The 15,696-nt window shown below is 45.2% G+C and overlaps 1 protein-coding gene across 4 annotated transcripts in view; it reads right to left on the reverse strand.

Moving 5' to 3' along the window:
• Positions 1 to 4,332, reverse strand: part of mtmr1a (myotubularin related protein 1a) — a 50,150-nt gene extending 45,818 nt beyond the window's left edge. For all 4 annotated transcript variants that reach the window (XM_060935969.1, XM_060935961.1, XM_060935952.1 and 1 more), the window contains exon 1: positions 3,802 to 4,332. In XM_060935969.1, coding sequence (XP_060791952.1) covers positions 3,802 to 3,920 — 119 coding nt within the window. In that variant the 5' untranslated portion in view covers positions 3,921 to 4,332. The remainder of the gene's footprint in view (positions 1 to 3,801) is intronic.
• Positions 4,333 to 15,696: the final 11,364 nt, after the last annotated feature.

Genomic DNA, 15,696 nt, shown 5'->3' on the forward strand with positions numbered 1-15,696 from the left:
AGTAAAACAGTATGAACACAGTGTATCTCTCGGTCTAGTTCAGTACACACAACCACAATCATGGGGAAGACTGCTGACTTGACTGTTGTCCAGAAGATGATCACTGATGCCCTCCACAAGGAGGGTAAGCCACAAAAGGGCATTACTGAAAAGGGTGGCTGGAAAAGGTGCACAAGCAACAGGGATGGCCGCAGTCTTGAGAGGATTGTCAGGAAAAGTTGATTCAAGAACTTGGGAGAGCTTCACAAGGAGTGGACTGAGGCTGGTGTCAGTGTATCAAGACCCATCACGAACAGACATCTTCAAGAAAGGGGATACAACTTTCGCATTCCTAATATCAAGCTACTGCTGAGCCAGAGACAATGTCAGAAGTGTCTTATCTGGGCTAAGGAGAGAAAGAAATGGACTGTTGCTCAGTGGTCCAAAGTCCTCTTTTCAGATGAAAGTACATTTTGCATTTAATTTGGAAATCACGGTTTTAGAGTCTGGAGGAAGAGTGGAGAGACACAGAATCCAAGGTGTTTGAAGCCCAGTGTGAAGTTTCCACAGTCTGTGATGATTTGGGGTGCCATGTCATCTGCTGGTGTTGGTCCACTGTATTTTATCAAATCCAAAGTCAACACAGCCATCTACCAGGAGATTTTTGAGCACTTCATGCTTCCATCTGCTGACGAGCTTTTTGGAGATGCTGATTTCCTTTTCCAGCAGGACTTAGCACCTACCCACAGTGCCAAAACTACGACCAAATGGTTTGCTGACCATGATATTACTGTGTTTGATTGGCCAGCCAACTTGCCTGACCTGAACCCCATAGAGAATCTATGGGGTATTGTCAAGAGGAAGATGAGAAACACCCGACCCAAAAATACAGATACGCTGAAGGCCACTATCAAAGCAACCTGGGCTTCAATAGAGATCTTGCAGTCACGTGACCGGAAAGTACACAACCGCCATCTTGTCGGTCAAAAACACCGCTGAATACTGCTGCACTCGTGTGCAGAATGGATCAATTTCAACCGACGGACTACACGGCTCATTTTTCTAATGAACAGATAACTAGATATATGTCTGAAATAAACGACCTACAGATTTGTGACCCTTATGGCTTACCGGACGGAGTTTTCACGACCGGATTTTGAACTGCCAGCAGAATACCTGGACGTGTATAATTACCTCATTAACTTTCCCTCGCTGTTCAGTGGTGAAGCACTGCGTGCTTATAAATCTCTGGACAGTTATCTCTACAGAAATTCAGGATTTGTCAGCGACTCAGATGTGGCATCTTGTAAACAAGAATCCTCATTGGACGGGTAAGTCACTTAAGTATTGAGTATAGCACTGACCAGCCGATTATAGAATAGAATAAGGTCATTCCAGCTGTAATTCCAAATCGTCCGTCTTGTTTACATGGATCTGGCGTTGGAGAGGTAGAGGCTTGGCAGTGGAGATTTGAGTAGCTGTTTTCTGAGCTTAGTCAACAGGCCGGCTCTGCAGCCTCGCTTTTGCTTCCGCTCCCGGCGCCGCCTCCTTCGCTTTGCTTCCGATAACAATCCACGGAGACCCCGCTGGTCTCGCTATCTCGTCCGGAATGTTGTGCATGCGATGGAAATCGCTACAAACCGTCATTTTCTGCTGGAAACCAATGTCCAGCAAGTCCATACGGTTGTAGTGGATATTGAAGCCCGGTACAGACGAACAACACGCAAAAATACACACAAAAAACATAAAAAACGTGCACAGGTAGGGAGAGCTTGTAGCCGCAGCCATTGTAGTAGAATTGTATATAGTAGGGTTTTCCAGAAGAAAAGGTAGAAGTAAAAGCAGAAGTAGAACCAGAAGTAGAAGGCGGAATATGGCGTTTGACCGACAAGATGGCGTCTGTCACAATCTGGATCGGCTGTGACGTCACATGCAAGTGCTCCAGAGCACCTCAGCAGTGCCACAGACTGATCACCTCCATGCCACACCGCATTGATACAGTAATTCATGGTAAAGGAGCCCCAACCAAGTATTGAGTGTATAAATCAATATACTTTTCAGAAGTTGGACATTTCTGTATTGTAAATCCTTTTTTTTTTTTGATTGATTGATCTTGGGGAGGGCGGCACGGTGGTGTAGTGGTTAGCGCTGTCGCCTCACAGCAAGAAGGTCCGGGTTCGAGCCCCGTGGCCGGCGAGGACCTTTCTGTGTGGAGTTTGCATGTTCTCCCTGTGTCCGCGTGGGTTTCCTCCGGGTGCTCCGGTTTCCCCCACAGTCCAAAGACATGCAGGTTAGGTTAACTGGTGACTCTAAATTGACCGTAGGTGTGAATGTGAGTGTGAATGGTTGTTTGTGTCTATTGCCGCTTTTCCACTACAAACGCGGCTGAGTCGGGCTGAGCCGTGCCGTGCTGAGTTGGGCTGAGCGGGGCTGTTGGGGTTGCATTTCGACTACAACCGCGCTGAACCGTGCTGGCTGGAAGTGGGTGGACACATTGGGTGGAGTTAGCGAAAGTGGGTGGACGTCAGGTGATGTCGTTAAGCAGCGCAAACAGTGACATCAGTGAGCTTTTAAGCGGTAGTCTCACAACCTGAATAGTAAACAATAAACATGGAGGACATGGAGTCGTTAGTGTTGCTGGTCTTGGTGCTGTGGCTTGTTGTCACCGACGACGCGGACAGATACTGGCAAGAGCGTATAGATGAGGCGAGGCGCATAAGGCTTCAGAAATTCTCGTAATTACTCTTCTTCCGGGTTTACAGTGTTTACAGATCCCAGCGCGCTCGCGGGGCGTGTGTGGGCATGTGAGGACACTCCTCCTCACCAATCAGTGCACAGGGGAGTGTCTGCTCACGCCCCCAGCCTCAGTTGGCTCGCTTCAGCCCCACTCCAAAACCGTGTGAGTTTTAGGGGCTAAGCAGGGCTGAAGCGAGCCGAGTCGTGCTGTTTTTTGGTAGTCGAAACGCGAGCCGTGTCGGGCTGAAGTGAGCTGAAAAAGGGTAGTGGAAAAGGGCCATATGTGTCAGCCCTGTGATGACCTGGCGACTTGTCCAGGGTGTACCCCGCCTCTCACCCGTAGTCAGCTGGGATAGACTCCAGCTTGCCTGTGACCCTGTAGAACAGGATAAAGCGGCTACAGATAATGAGATGAGATGAGATGATCTTAGGGAATATTCTAATAATCTGAGATACTGGATTTCTGATTTTCATGAGCTGTAAGCCATAATCATCAAAATTAAAACAAAAAAGGCTTTAAATATATTTCACTTTACATGTAATGAATATAGAATATATGAAAGTTTACCTTTTTGAATTAAAATTATGAAAAAAGCAACTTTTTCATGGTATTCTAGTTGTTTGAGATGCACTGTGTGTGTGGTGGTGTTGTGACTGAGCGAGTGGCCTGTAAGCGGGCTGCGCACCGCAGGATTTGGTCTGGATGGAAACCGGACAGCGAAAAAAATTACTTCATATTTAAAAAACAAAACAAAACACTAAATTGGTCCAGGACCTGCACTTTCACAGAAGCTCTGTAGCGGAATGAGACTGAAACAGAAGCACGTCCGGCTCTTTCCTCCTCATCACTGAGGAACATAATAAAAGGCCTCCGTGTAGCGCGATGAGCTGAAATAACGAGCAGCGATAATGAGCGCGGCTTCAGGAGGAGGAGGCTCTGGACTCGATGGTAGAAACAGGAAGATAGGAAGGAGGGATGGATGGATGTTTTCTGGCGGTAGGATCATTATGCATCAGGCATCTAAATGAGCAACGCGTGTTGTTGTTATTATATGTGTGTGTAAAAAATAAGGAAGCCATCTTCACCTGTCCACAGAGTCGCTGCTGTCTTGTCGAGCCGCGATGTTTACTCCTAAAGTCCGCGGTTTTCTTGGTACCGGCGGTATCGCGGGATTCTCGGAGCCGGAACACGCCTGTTTCTCCATGTTTTCCGCTTCCTGTCTCCTGATTATTTGTCACTATCGCTTTATCTCTCTGGGCAGAAAGCGAGGCAGTGTGTGTGTGCTCTTCTTCTCCTTCCTTATGAAGGAAACGCTGTCATCGCTTCCTGGAGTGTTTAGTGCTGTTACACTGCTGACAAACAGCTTCTGTTTACTTAGGGCGAGGAAATCATATCTCTCTCTCACACACACGCCTTACTAGCTTTGTGAGGACCTTCCCTGAGACAACGCCTAAATTTAACCCTAGCCTTCACCTCAATAAGCAAAATAAACCCTTTCCTCCTGTCCCATCTTCCATCATATTGTAGAGCTACAATTAGCCATTAAGTCAAGTTTATTATATTATTGCTCGCTCGAGTGCTGCTGCTTTAAGTCCCGGGGCTCCCTCATGCCTGTGTTCCCTTCTGGCTCTCCCCTTTTAGCGTGTTTTCACACCTGGTCCTCTTTAAAGGAACCAGACTCGGTCCTCTTTAAGTGGACCAACAGAAAAAGAACTCGGTTCTTTTTGTGTTCACACTGAATTTATTACAAAGAGGACTGGGTTCTCTTTCTGGTCCAGTTAAGCTTTGATGGGGCCTCAAGGCCAATTTATGCTGACAACCCAGTCCTCGCAGACAGCGTCTGCATAGCCCCCCCCCACCACCTTCGCAGACGCTCTGCGCGCACCTCCAAAAAATTGTGACCACCGCAGAAGCCTCGCAGACAAGAGGGCTCTGATTGGTCCACTCTACATCCGCTGTACACGCACTTCCGCTTCCCTACTTTCCCGGTTTGGTTTGTTTTCACTACCGCCATTTTTAAAAACACGAGCGAAGATGGAGCAGCACGAAGAGCGGTTGATTGAGGAAGTACGTACATCTATACGACTCCAGTTCTAGTCATTATAAAAAAAAAAGTTCTAGTCATTATAAGTAACCGGAGGATAAACACTCCACTAACCACACCCACCAACTACTCCTAGCGACTTCGCGCCCCCTTGCGTTGTTGCGGTGAATAACATCGCGCACACCTATTACTCCCCGCTCAACGATAAATTACAACTGTCTGCGAAAAGCTATCTGCGAAAGCCTTGTCGCAAGAGCATGCAGAGGCCCTCAGTCCTCTTTCTGTTCACACCAGGTCCTCTAGAGCCCTTGGCATGCTCTTGCGACAAGGCTTTCGCAGATAGCTTTTCGCAGACAGTTGTAATTTATCGTTGAGCGGGGAGTAATAGGCGTGCGCGATGTTATTCACCGCCACAACGCAATGGGGCGCGAAGTCGCTAGGAGTAGTTGGTGGGTGTGGTTAGTGGAGTGTTTACCCTCCGGTTACTTATAATGACTAGAACTTTTTTTTTTTATATAATGACTAGAACTGGAGTCGTATAGATGTACGTACTTCCTCAATCAACCGCTCTTCGTGCTGCTCCATCTTCGCTCGTGTTTTTAAAAATGGCGGTCGTGAAAACAAAACAAACCGGGAAAGTAGGGAAGCGGAAGTGCGTGTACAGCGGATGTAGAGTGGACCAATCAGAGCCCTCTTGTCTGCGAGGCTTCTGCGGTGGTCACAATTTTTGGGAGGTGCACGCAGAGCGTCTGCGAAGGTGGGGGGGCTACGCAGACGCTATCTGCGACACCGTCTGCAAGGACTGGGTTGTCAGCATAAATTGGCCTTCAGACCCCCAGTGCATGGAATTCTGGGTAATTTTCTCTTGAATCAAAATGTCTGCTGCCATGCTTGCCCTGCTGTATTCTTTGATCAAAATAGTGCGGATTAAAGGCCTCTGCATGCTCTTGCGACAAGGCTTTCGCAGATAGCTTTTCGCAGACAGTTGTAATTTATCATTGCGCGGGGAGTAATAGGCGTGCGCGATGTTATTCGCCGCCACAACACAAGGGGGCGCGAAGTCGCGAAATCGCTAGGAGTACTTGGTGGGAGTGGTTAGTGGAGTGTTTTATCCTCCGGTTACTTATAATGACTAGAACTGGAGTCGTATAGATGTACGTACTTCCTCGATCAACCGCTCTTCGTGCTGCTCCATCTTCGCTCGTGTTTTTAAAAATGGCGGTCGTGAAAACAAACCAAACCGGGAAAGTAGGGAAGCGGAAGTGCGTGTACAGCGGATGTAGAGTGGACCAATCAGAGCCCTCTTGTCTGCGACGCTGTCTGCGAGGCTTCTGCGGTGGTCACAATTTTTGGGAGGTGCGCGCAGAGCGTCTGCGAAGGTGGGGGGGCTATGCAGACGCTATCTGCGGCACCGTCTGCGAGGACTGGGTTGTCAGCATAAATTGGCCTTAAGGAAAATAAATGTATTTTTTATATATATAATTTTTATATATATATATTATTTTTATATATATTTATAATATAGTTATATTATTGTGGCCGACTCATCAGTCAGTAAGTTCAGAGAACTGTAAAGCGGCTGTGGTAAGTTCCAAAAGGAAGTTGAGTTTCCCTGCTACAGTCACGTGACCAACTAAGGCAAACGAAGAAGGTTAAACTACAGTGAAAAAGGCGACGTGAACCTGGTGCGCTTTTTGTTCACAATGCGCAGATTAGGCGAACCGTACCGTTGATTTTTAGCGAACCGTACTGAGACCATCTCCTGAGGTGGTCTCAGTTCGGTTCGCTTTAAAGGGGTCTGGGTACGGTTGGAGTGTTCACATATGCGCAAAAAATGCTGAGTCATCGATCTGAGTTCAGTTAGATGGCTGAAAGGGACCAAGTGTGAAAACACCCATATGCCGCTTTTCCACTACCAACGCGGCTGAGTTGGGCCGAGCCGTGCCATGCTGAGTCGAGCTGAGTGGGGCTGTTGGAGTTGCATTTCGACTACAACCGCGCTGAACCGTGCTGGCTGGAAGTGGGTGGACACATTGGGTGGAGTTAGCGAAAGTGGGTGGACGTCACGTGATGTCGTTAGGCGGCGCAAACAGTGACATCAGTGAGCTTTTAAGCGGTAGTCTCACGACCCGGATAGTAAACAATAAACATGGAGGACATGGAGTCGTTAGTGTTGCTGGTCTTGGTGCTGTGGCTTGTCGTCACCGACAACGCCAACAGATACTGGCAAGAGCGTATAGATGAGGCGAGGCGCATAAGGCTTCAGAAATTCTTGTAATTCGTAATTCTTCTTCTTCCGGGTTTACGGTGTTTACAGATCCCAGCGTGCTTGTGGGGCGTGTGTGGGCATGTGAGGACACTCCTCCTCACCAATCAGTGCACAGGGGAGTGTCTGCTCACGCCCCTAGCCCCACTCGGCTCGGTTTGGCTCGCTTCAGCCCCACTCCAAAACCGTGCGAGTTTTGGGTGCTGAGTAGGGCTGAAGCGAGCTGAGTCATGCTGCTCTGAGGTAGTCGAAACACGAGCCGTGTTGGGCTGAAGTGAGCTGAAAAAGGGTAGTGGAAAAGGGCCATTAGTTATGCTGTTGTAGTTAGTACTCAGTGCAATATGTATACTGTTCCTACTCGTCAGGTGGCATTGGGCATACCTAACAACCTGTGTTTTCTCTCTCTCCCCTCAAATCTGTCCCTCTGAGTTACACATCAATCCTGGGATCGAGATGCTGACCTCTTCTGCTCCTCGGACCTGTCTGATCCATCCTGGTGCCCTGTGTCTGGTTGGAGTCTCATCTCATCGCTCCTGTGGAGGACGGCCCCATATGGACAGTTGAAAGTCACACTTGGAGGACACTCTGGACTCTTACAGTAATGCTTTTATGGCTGAGGACTACAGTTGTCATGAGCAATTTTGCGCTCGGGTTTCCGTCAGTGGGGGGTTTATAGCATCAACAAGGCTGACTTCATGTTAAAACTGTTATAGTCATGTTGTCTGTTGTTGCCCAAATGAGGATGGGTTCCCTTTTCAGTCTGGTTCCTCTTGAGGTTTCCTCCTCATGTCGTCTGAGGGAGTTTTTCCTTGCCGCCGTCGCCACAGGCTGCTCATTGGGGATAGATTAGGGACAAAATTAGCTCGTTTTAAGTCGTTCAAATTCTGTAAAGCTACTTTGCGACAGTGTTTATTGTTAAAAGCGCTATACAAATAAGTCAAGTCTATTTGTATAGCGCTTTTAACAATAAACATTGTCCCAAAGCGGCTTTACAGAATTTGAACGACTTAAAACGAGCTAATTTTGTCCCTAATCTATCCCCAATGAGCAGCCTGTGGCGATGGCGGCAAGAAAAAACTCCCTCAGACGACATGAGGAGGAAACCTCAAGAGGAACCAGACTGAAAAGGGAACCCATCCTCATTTGGGCAACAACAGACAACATGACTATAACATGCATTAAGAGTTTTAACATGAAGTCAGTTTCGTTGATGTTATAAACCAGGGGTGTCCAAACTGATCCATAAAGGGCCGTGTGGCTGCAGGTTTTCATTCCAGCCATGCAGCAGCACACCTGACTTGGCTCATTCAATCAACTGAACTGTCTTCACACAGTCAAATACTTGCAGCCACACCCACCCTTGATTAAAGGGTGGGTGTGTCAGTTGATTGAATAAGCCAAATGAGGCGTGCTGCTGCATGGCTGGAATGAAAACCTGCAGCCACACGGCCCTTTACGGATCAGTTTGGACACCCCTGTTATAAACTCTCTTCATTGATGGAAACTTGAGTGAAAACTGCTTATGACAACTGCAGCCCTAAAATTAGCAAGTCAACTGTAGTCCTCAGCCATAAAAGCGTTACTGTAAGCGTCCAGAGCATCCTCCAGGTGTGACTTTCAACTGTCCTCATGGGGCCGTCCTCCACAGGAGCGATGCGATGAGACTCCAACCAGACACAGGGCACCAGGATGGATCAGGCAGGTCCGAGGAGCAGAAGAGGTCAGCATCTCGATCCCAGGATTGACATGTAATGGGGGGGAACACAGGTTGTTAGGTATGCCCCATGTCACCTGAATAAGTAGGAACCATATACATTTTGCGCTGAGTACAAGCAGGGACTCTGGCAAAACTAACTATGACAGCATAACTAAAAGGGGAGAGCCAGAAGGTAACACAGGCATGAGGGAGCTAATTTTATCCCTAATCTATCCCCAGTGAGCAGCCTGTGGCGATGGTGGCAAGGAAAAACTCCCTCAGATGACATGAGGAGGAAACCTCGAGAGGAACCAGACTCTAAAGGGAACCCATCCTCATTTGGGCAACAACAGACAACATGACTATAACATTAATGGTTTTAACATGAAGTCAGTTTCGTTGATGTTATAAACTCTTCACTGATGGAAACCTGAGTGCAAAACTGTTCGTGACAACTGCAGTCCTAAAGTTAGCAAGGCAACTGTAGTCCTCAGCCATAAAAGCATTACTGTAAGTGTCCAGAGCGTCCTCCAGGTGTGACTTTTTTTCAACTGTCCATATGGCGCCGTCCCCTACAGGAGTGATGTGATGAGACTCTGACCAGACACAGGGCACCAGGATGGATCAGGTAGGTCCGAGGAGCAGAAGAGGTCAGCATCTCGATCTCAGATCCCATTAGCCCCTGTTTTGCTGTAACAGGTTTACTCAGTTTGTACACACAGTGGATATTAAAGTGAGGAGTTACTTAGTGTGAGTGATGTACCAGGGGCTGGGGTGGGTCCTGGGGTGCCTGTGACACCCCCCCGTCAGACCATACATTTTTTTTTTCAATAGCTGCATAAGAATATTAGAAAAGCGCCCACTGTAACTTTTCTAATATATATTTATCTTTTTTTTTAACTAGATTGGCACCTCAGCCTGCAAAAAAAATGTCCTATAGGATTTCAGCACATTTCTATAGAACAAGAAGTTTCTATAGGCTTTTCTCAGTGTTCTATAGAACTTGCCAAGTGTGTTCTTTAGGATAGAAAATTTCTATTAAAACTTAAGTTCTATAGGAAATCTATATTTGAACATCATTTATATATTGGCTTGGTGTTTTTGTGTCTACTCAAGAATATTTCCTTTATATGACTGTGGTGGCACCACTGTTGGGTAAACCATACTAAAGGAACTGGAGAGAGCCCAGAGGACCCCAGACCATATACAGCTTGCTGGCATGCAGTACGATTTGTCTTTTTGAACTTTAGGTTGCAAGCATGACTAAAATGTCATGACCATGTCAAATTTCAGTGCCTCAGCCAATTGGTTTCAGCTTAACTCACCTGATCAACGGAATTATTTGGAGGAGGAAGTAGGAATTATTGTTAAATACAATATGGATTTATTAACAAACAGGAGCTTACATGTAAGATGCACAAATCATGAAATATGTTAAATCAAAATAAGCAAAAAACGCAACTAAATCAGTTACCGTTGTAGGTTTATTTTTCTTTGGGGAAATATGGTCGTTTCTTAAATGCATACATTTCGTACTAGTTGAAACTTCACACCACCTGCATTTTAGTGGAAATAAACCACTGCATCTATCTTGGAGTATAAATCCATTAGCAGGATGCACAATGACCCATCTTAAAATATTTAATAATTTTCACTCCAAAATATACTGCAAGTATTTACTAGTATGTGTATATCAAGGTGACAAATTTTAGGGACTGATCAACAGTGCAGCTTGCATGGAAGAATGCCAAAAGAACTGTAGCAATAGTAGCTGCGGAATTGCTGGGTATATGGAACTGGCCTATAGAACTAGACTAAAGGATCTATAAAGGATCACTGAATTGTCTTGGCCAGCCCTAAGGGTCCCATCTGCATCTCATCATTGCTGAGGAGTGTGCTCCCATCACCCAATCAAGCATCCAGCCAGAGCAGGTCATGATGTATTTTTTACCATATTAACATGCCATTGTTGTGTGCTATGCCTGATGTAAAGACTCTCATCTCTGCGAGCCTACCACACAGATTTAATACTTGTCATTTTTAGGGCATACCTAACAACATGTGTTTTCTTTCTCTCTCTCTTCCCCCCCCCCCCAATCTGTCCCTGTGAGTTACATGTTGGTCCTGGGATTGAGATGCTGGCCTCTCCTGCCCCTCGGACCTGCTTGATCCATCCTGGTGCCCTGTGTCTGGTCGGAGTTTTATCGCACCGCTCCTATGAAGGACGGCCCCATGAGGACAGTTGAGGGTTATAGCTGGAGGACGCTCTGGATGCTTACAGTAATGCTTTTATGGCTGAGGACTACAGTTGTCTTGCTAACTTTAGGACTGCGGTTATCATGAACAGTTTTGCACTCAAGTTTCCATAGATGAGTTTATAACATCAACGAAACTGTCCTCATGTTAAAACTGTTAATGTTATAGTCAGGCTGTCTGTTGTTGCCCAAATGAGGATGGGTTCCCTTTTGAGTCTGGTTCCTCTCGAGGTTTCTTCCTCATGTCGTCTGAGGGAGTTTTTCCTTGCCACCGTCGCCACAGGCTTGCTCATTGGGGATAGATTAGGGATAAATTAGCTCATGTTTTAAGTCGTTCAAATTCTGTAAAGCTGCTTTGCGACAATGTTTATTGTTAAAAGCGCTATACAAATAAACTTGACTTAAAGGATCTGCTCGATAGAACTTGGGTACTAAAGTTCTGCAGGATTCCTTTAGAACTTTTTCTGTAGGAATCCTATAGAAGATTTTTAGCAGGGCAGCCTCATTAGGATTTCTATGACCTTGTATGGACTTCCTGTGGTTTGGGCACGAAAACCCAGTTCTGTGCAAGCGCAACATGATGGCACTAGAAAGCATGGTCAAGCTGCCAGTGTAACCGCAGTCTTTTTAGTTGCGAAGTACGCGTACTTGTGTTAATAATTCGCCACGTCAAAACAAGCGGAACTTTCCTCCTTTTTTCGACGTGAAGAGAGGTAAACAATTTATTCAATTTTTTTTTTTCCATCAAAATTACATTTTGTGGCTTTGAAGCCAAGTTTAAGTGTGCCGTTTCTAGAACACATCAAGAAAATGTGGAAGAAACAGCAATAATGGAAGAGCCGGTTTCTAAGCTACCTAAAACTAGCAATGGTAATTATTTTTTGTCACACATTTTTCATAGGCGGGACTGGCGACGATGAACATGCACTATGGCAGAGCGATTGACTAGATTGTTGACATCTTTGCCATTCGTCATCCACAACACCTTTTACTTAGAAATATTTTGGCAGATGAGCAGTAAGACAACAAGAACAGAGAGATCTGCATCAGTTGACTCGGGTAAGATGTTGAGCTGCTATCCATACACTGCCGGATAAAGCTGATTTGGCCTAATCATTGTCAGACATCTCAACAGTTCGCAACATGAGATGAAAGAATGATGCAAAGACCGCGTTATTTTCTCAAATGTATTCAATGTGTTTTTTAATTTAAAAACCTGCGGGTATGTACTCAGGCTGTCAGCCAGTGTGTGACCCCCCCGAAAAATCCTAGCTACACCCCTGTGTACCATCAGTGCCGGGATGGCCTGGTGTGTTATGTTCATGTTGTTGCAAAGTACATACAAAAACCCGAATATAAATGAGTAATGAGCAAGCCAGAGCCGACAAGGATGAAGTCTCTCGAGGAACCAAACTCAGAAGGAAACCTATCCAGAAAAAAAGTGGGATTGCATGTCTTCCTCCTTGATAATGATTTTAGATTTTTTTTTTTAAAAGACACATTATACCCCAGCAGCATGGTGGTGTAGTGGTTAGCACTGTCACCTCAGAGTAAGAAGGTCCTGAGTTCAAGGCCAGCGAGGGCCTTTCTGTGCGGAGTTTGCATGTTCTCTCCGTGGGTTTCCTCCGGGTGCTCCGGTTTCCCCCACAGTCCAAAGACATGCAGGTTAGGTTAACTGGTGACTCTAAATTGAGCGTAGGTGTGAATGTGAGTGTGAATGGTTGTCTGTGTCTATGTGTCAGCCCTGTGATGACCTGGCGACTTGTCCAGGGTGTACCCCGCCTTTCGCCCGTAGTCAGCTGGGATAAGCTCCAGCTCGCCTGCGACCCTGTACAGGATAAGCAGTTACAGATAATGGATGGATGGATATTATACCCCTTTTCCACAAGTTGACACGTTTTAACATGTCTGTGATATGCTTTGGTTAAAATAGCACAAGGATAAAGCACCCCATCTCCTCCTCCTCCTGTCTAAACATAGCTGGTTTGAGTCCCTGTTCCTTTAAACGATGAGTCACTGCTCACTCCACCCTGTTCTTCTGTGCCGTGTGCTGACACAAGGGCAACTGTTGAGCGTTAACTATTGTGGATCCTGTGGCAAGTGCTGCCAGTAACGTTCTAGAAAATTAGCATTAGCTAGTGCCAAATGACCAAAGAAACATATAGTATAACTACAGAGTCAGTCAGAGAATACAGAACTGCTATAACTTGCTGTGTTAGTGAAAGAGAAACTAAAAAGTCACCTCAAATTTTTAACATGTTCTTCGTTGGCTTATGCTACACCCTTCCACTGAGTTATATGGAATTTGGGTTGGGAGGTTTTGTGCAAACCTGTTTACAAACCACACCAAAAACCATAGGTGCTAAAGAAGGCAACTGGACTTGCTTGAAATTCTTGGTGTTTCACTTCTCATCCAAAAGGCTTCTTCGGTTTGGTCTGACTAGTGAGGAGTTCCAGGTATTGGTATTCCAGGTAGTGGTACCCCCACTAGTCAGACAGAACTGAAGAAGCCTTTTGGACGAGAGGTGAAACGTCTTCAAGAATTTCAAGCAAGTCCAGTCGCCTTATTTAGCACCTACGGTTTACAATGACCTGGATGACTGAGAATGTTCACACCCACACAACAAAAAACAACCCCTTTGGCAGAAGTAGTCATTTTTAAAATACTTACATTCCCCTCGGGCGGCACGGTGGTGTAGTGGTTAGCGCTGTCGCCTCACAGCAAGAAGGTTCTGGGTTCGAGCCCCGGGGCCGGCGAGGGCCTTTCTGTGCGGAGTTTGCATGTTCTCCCCGTGTCCGCGTGGGTTTCCTCCGGGTGCTCCGGTTTCCCCCACAGTCCAAAGACATGCAGGTTAGGCTAACTGGTGACTCTAAATTGACCGTAGGTGTGAATGTGAGTGTGAATGGTTGTCTGTGTCTATGTGTCAGCCCTGTGATGACCTGGCGACTTGTCCAGGGTGTACCCCGCCTTTCGCCCGTAGTCAGCTGGGATAGGCTCCAGCTTGCCTGCGACCCTGTAGAAGGATAAAGCGGCTAGAGATGATGAGATGAGACATTTCCCTCACTTGCAGTTTTGCCACAGGTAGTTGGTATTGATCCCTCTTTTCAGAACAATTTTGTTGCCACTCCTATATTGTACTGGCCCAGGTTGGTAGAGTGGACTAGAAGTTTGTTGAGTCAGACAAATGAACAGGTTTTTGCCAACTGTAGCCGGGAGGTTACCATCAAAAATAAACTCAACTCAGTCAACTCCGCTCTTCTGTCCTCTGAAACCGGAGGTCGATGCAACAATGTGTGCTGCTCTGTGCTTAGCTTGGTTAGACATAACAGGTACAGCAGAACGAGTAGACGTCAAGCTGCACATGGAGATACCCAGATGGTGGGCTGTATAATTCTACGAGCTCCCTTCTTGATGTAAGGAACGGAGCCAACTCTGAACAGCTTGTTGAATCGTGTTTTCTGACCAAGGCAGCCCAAAAGAAACTGGCTGGGTTGTCTCATTTCAGAGTTTGTGAGTTAGGAGGCACTCCAGACACCCAAATATATGTGCATAAAGAATTAAAAAGTGAGTTTTTCCATTTGCCTCCTTTAAAGAGGAGATAATCATTAGGGTTATGACTGTGAAAGTGTTTTCAAAATTTCTACTTTCCTGATGTTGCATTTGGTGCACTTTTACTCATGTATTACTTTTCTGAAGTTATTTTTACTGGGTCATGCAAAAACCTTCCGCACCCATCACCTCACTTTTGATAAATACATGTATATTAAGTAAATAAATCATGATTATAAAATAAATTCATTGAAAGATGTGTAAAGTACTTTTATAGAATAAATTGCTTAACAATTGTTGTAATAATTGTTAATACAAATTTAATAATAAATTATTAAATTTGTATTGATAATTATTAAAAATAAATTATTAAAAAAATTATTAAATTTGTTAATTAACAATAATTATAGTAATATATGAAAAAAAGTAATGAGTAAAAGTTCAACAAATGCAACATCAGGAAAGTAGAAATTTTGAAAACACTTTCACAGTCATAACCCTAATAATCATCCATCAACTACCACCAGGACTTGGATCTCACTGCGTCCAGCATAAAACTACAATGGATTGTGTAAATAAAGAGCTGCGATCATAAGCAATTTTTGTTACACCCATGGACTGCAAAAAAAACAACTGTGTACCATCATTACTTAACACATCAGTGACCTAATTCTCAAACCTTTTATAGCCAGGGACCCGCTTAACTGCAAAAGAAACGCAATACAGAATTATTTTACGAGCATCCAATTACTCAACATGTAAAATATTATCTTGTTTATTTATTGGAGTCTTAAACATTTTCTTTCCTGATCTTTCCACTGACAGTACACATCAAGTCCAAGCTGACTTGACGCTTGTTTTTGAGTTGTGGATACTTGGATTAAACTGAAGCTATTCAAGTCACAATCAAACAGTCCGATAACTATAAGGATCTATTATTTAAAAATATAACTTTGCTAATGGTAGGTTGTGTTTAACACTACTGTAACAAAACAAAAGTGGACAGGTTACGTGTCGTGGACTCCTAGGGATCTCCGTCACCCACATTGAGAACTGGTGCTGTTCCTTTACAGATATAGCACCATACTTTCTCACCATTTTTGGTGAGGTGAAATTTGGTGTAGTACCAATGCTGGGATACGAGTGTTGAGTGAGACTAAGTGAACAAA

Source organism: Neoarius graeffei, chromosome 1, assembly GCF_027579695.1.
Source record: "Neoarius graeffei isolate fNeoGra1 chromosome 1, fNeoGra1.pri, whole genome shotgun sequence".
Lineage (NCBI taxonomy): Eukaryota > Metazoa > Chordata > Actinopteri > Siluriformes > Ariidae > Neoarius > Neoarius graeffei.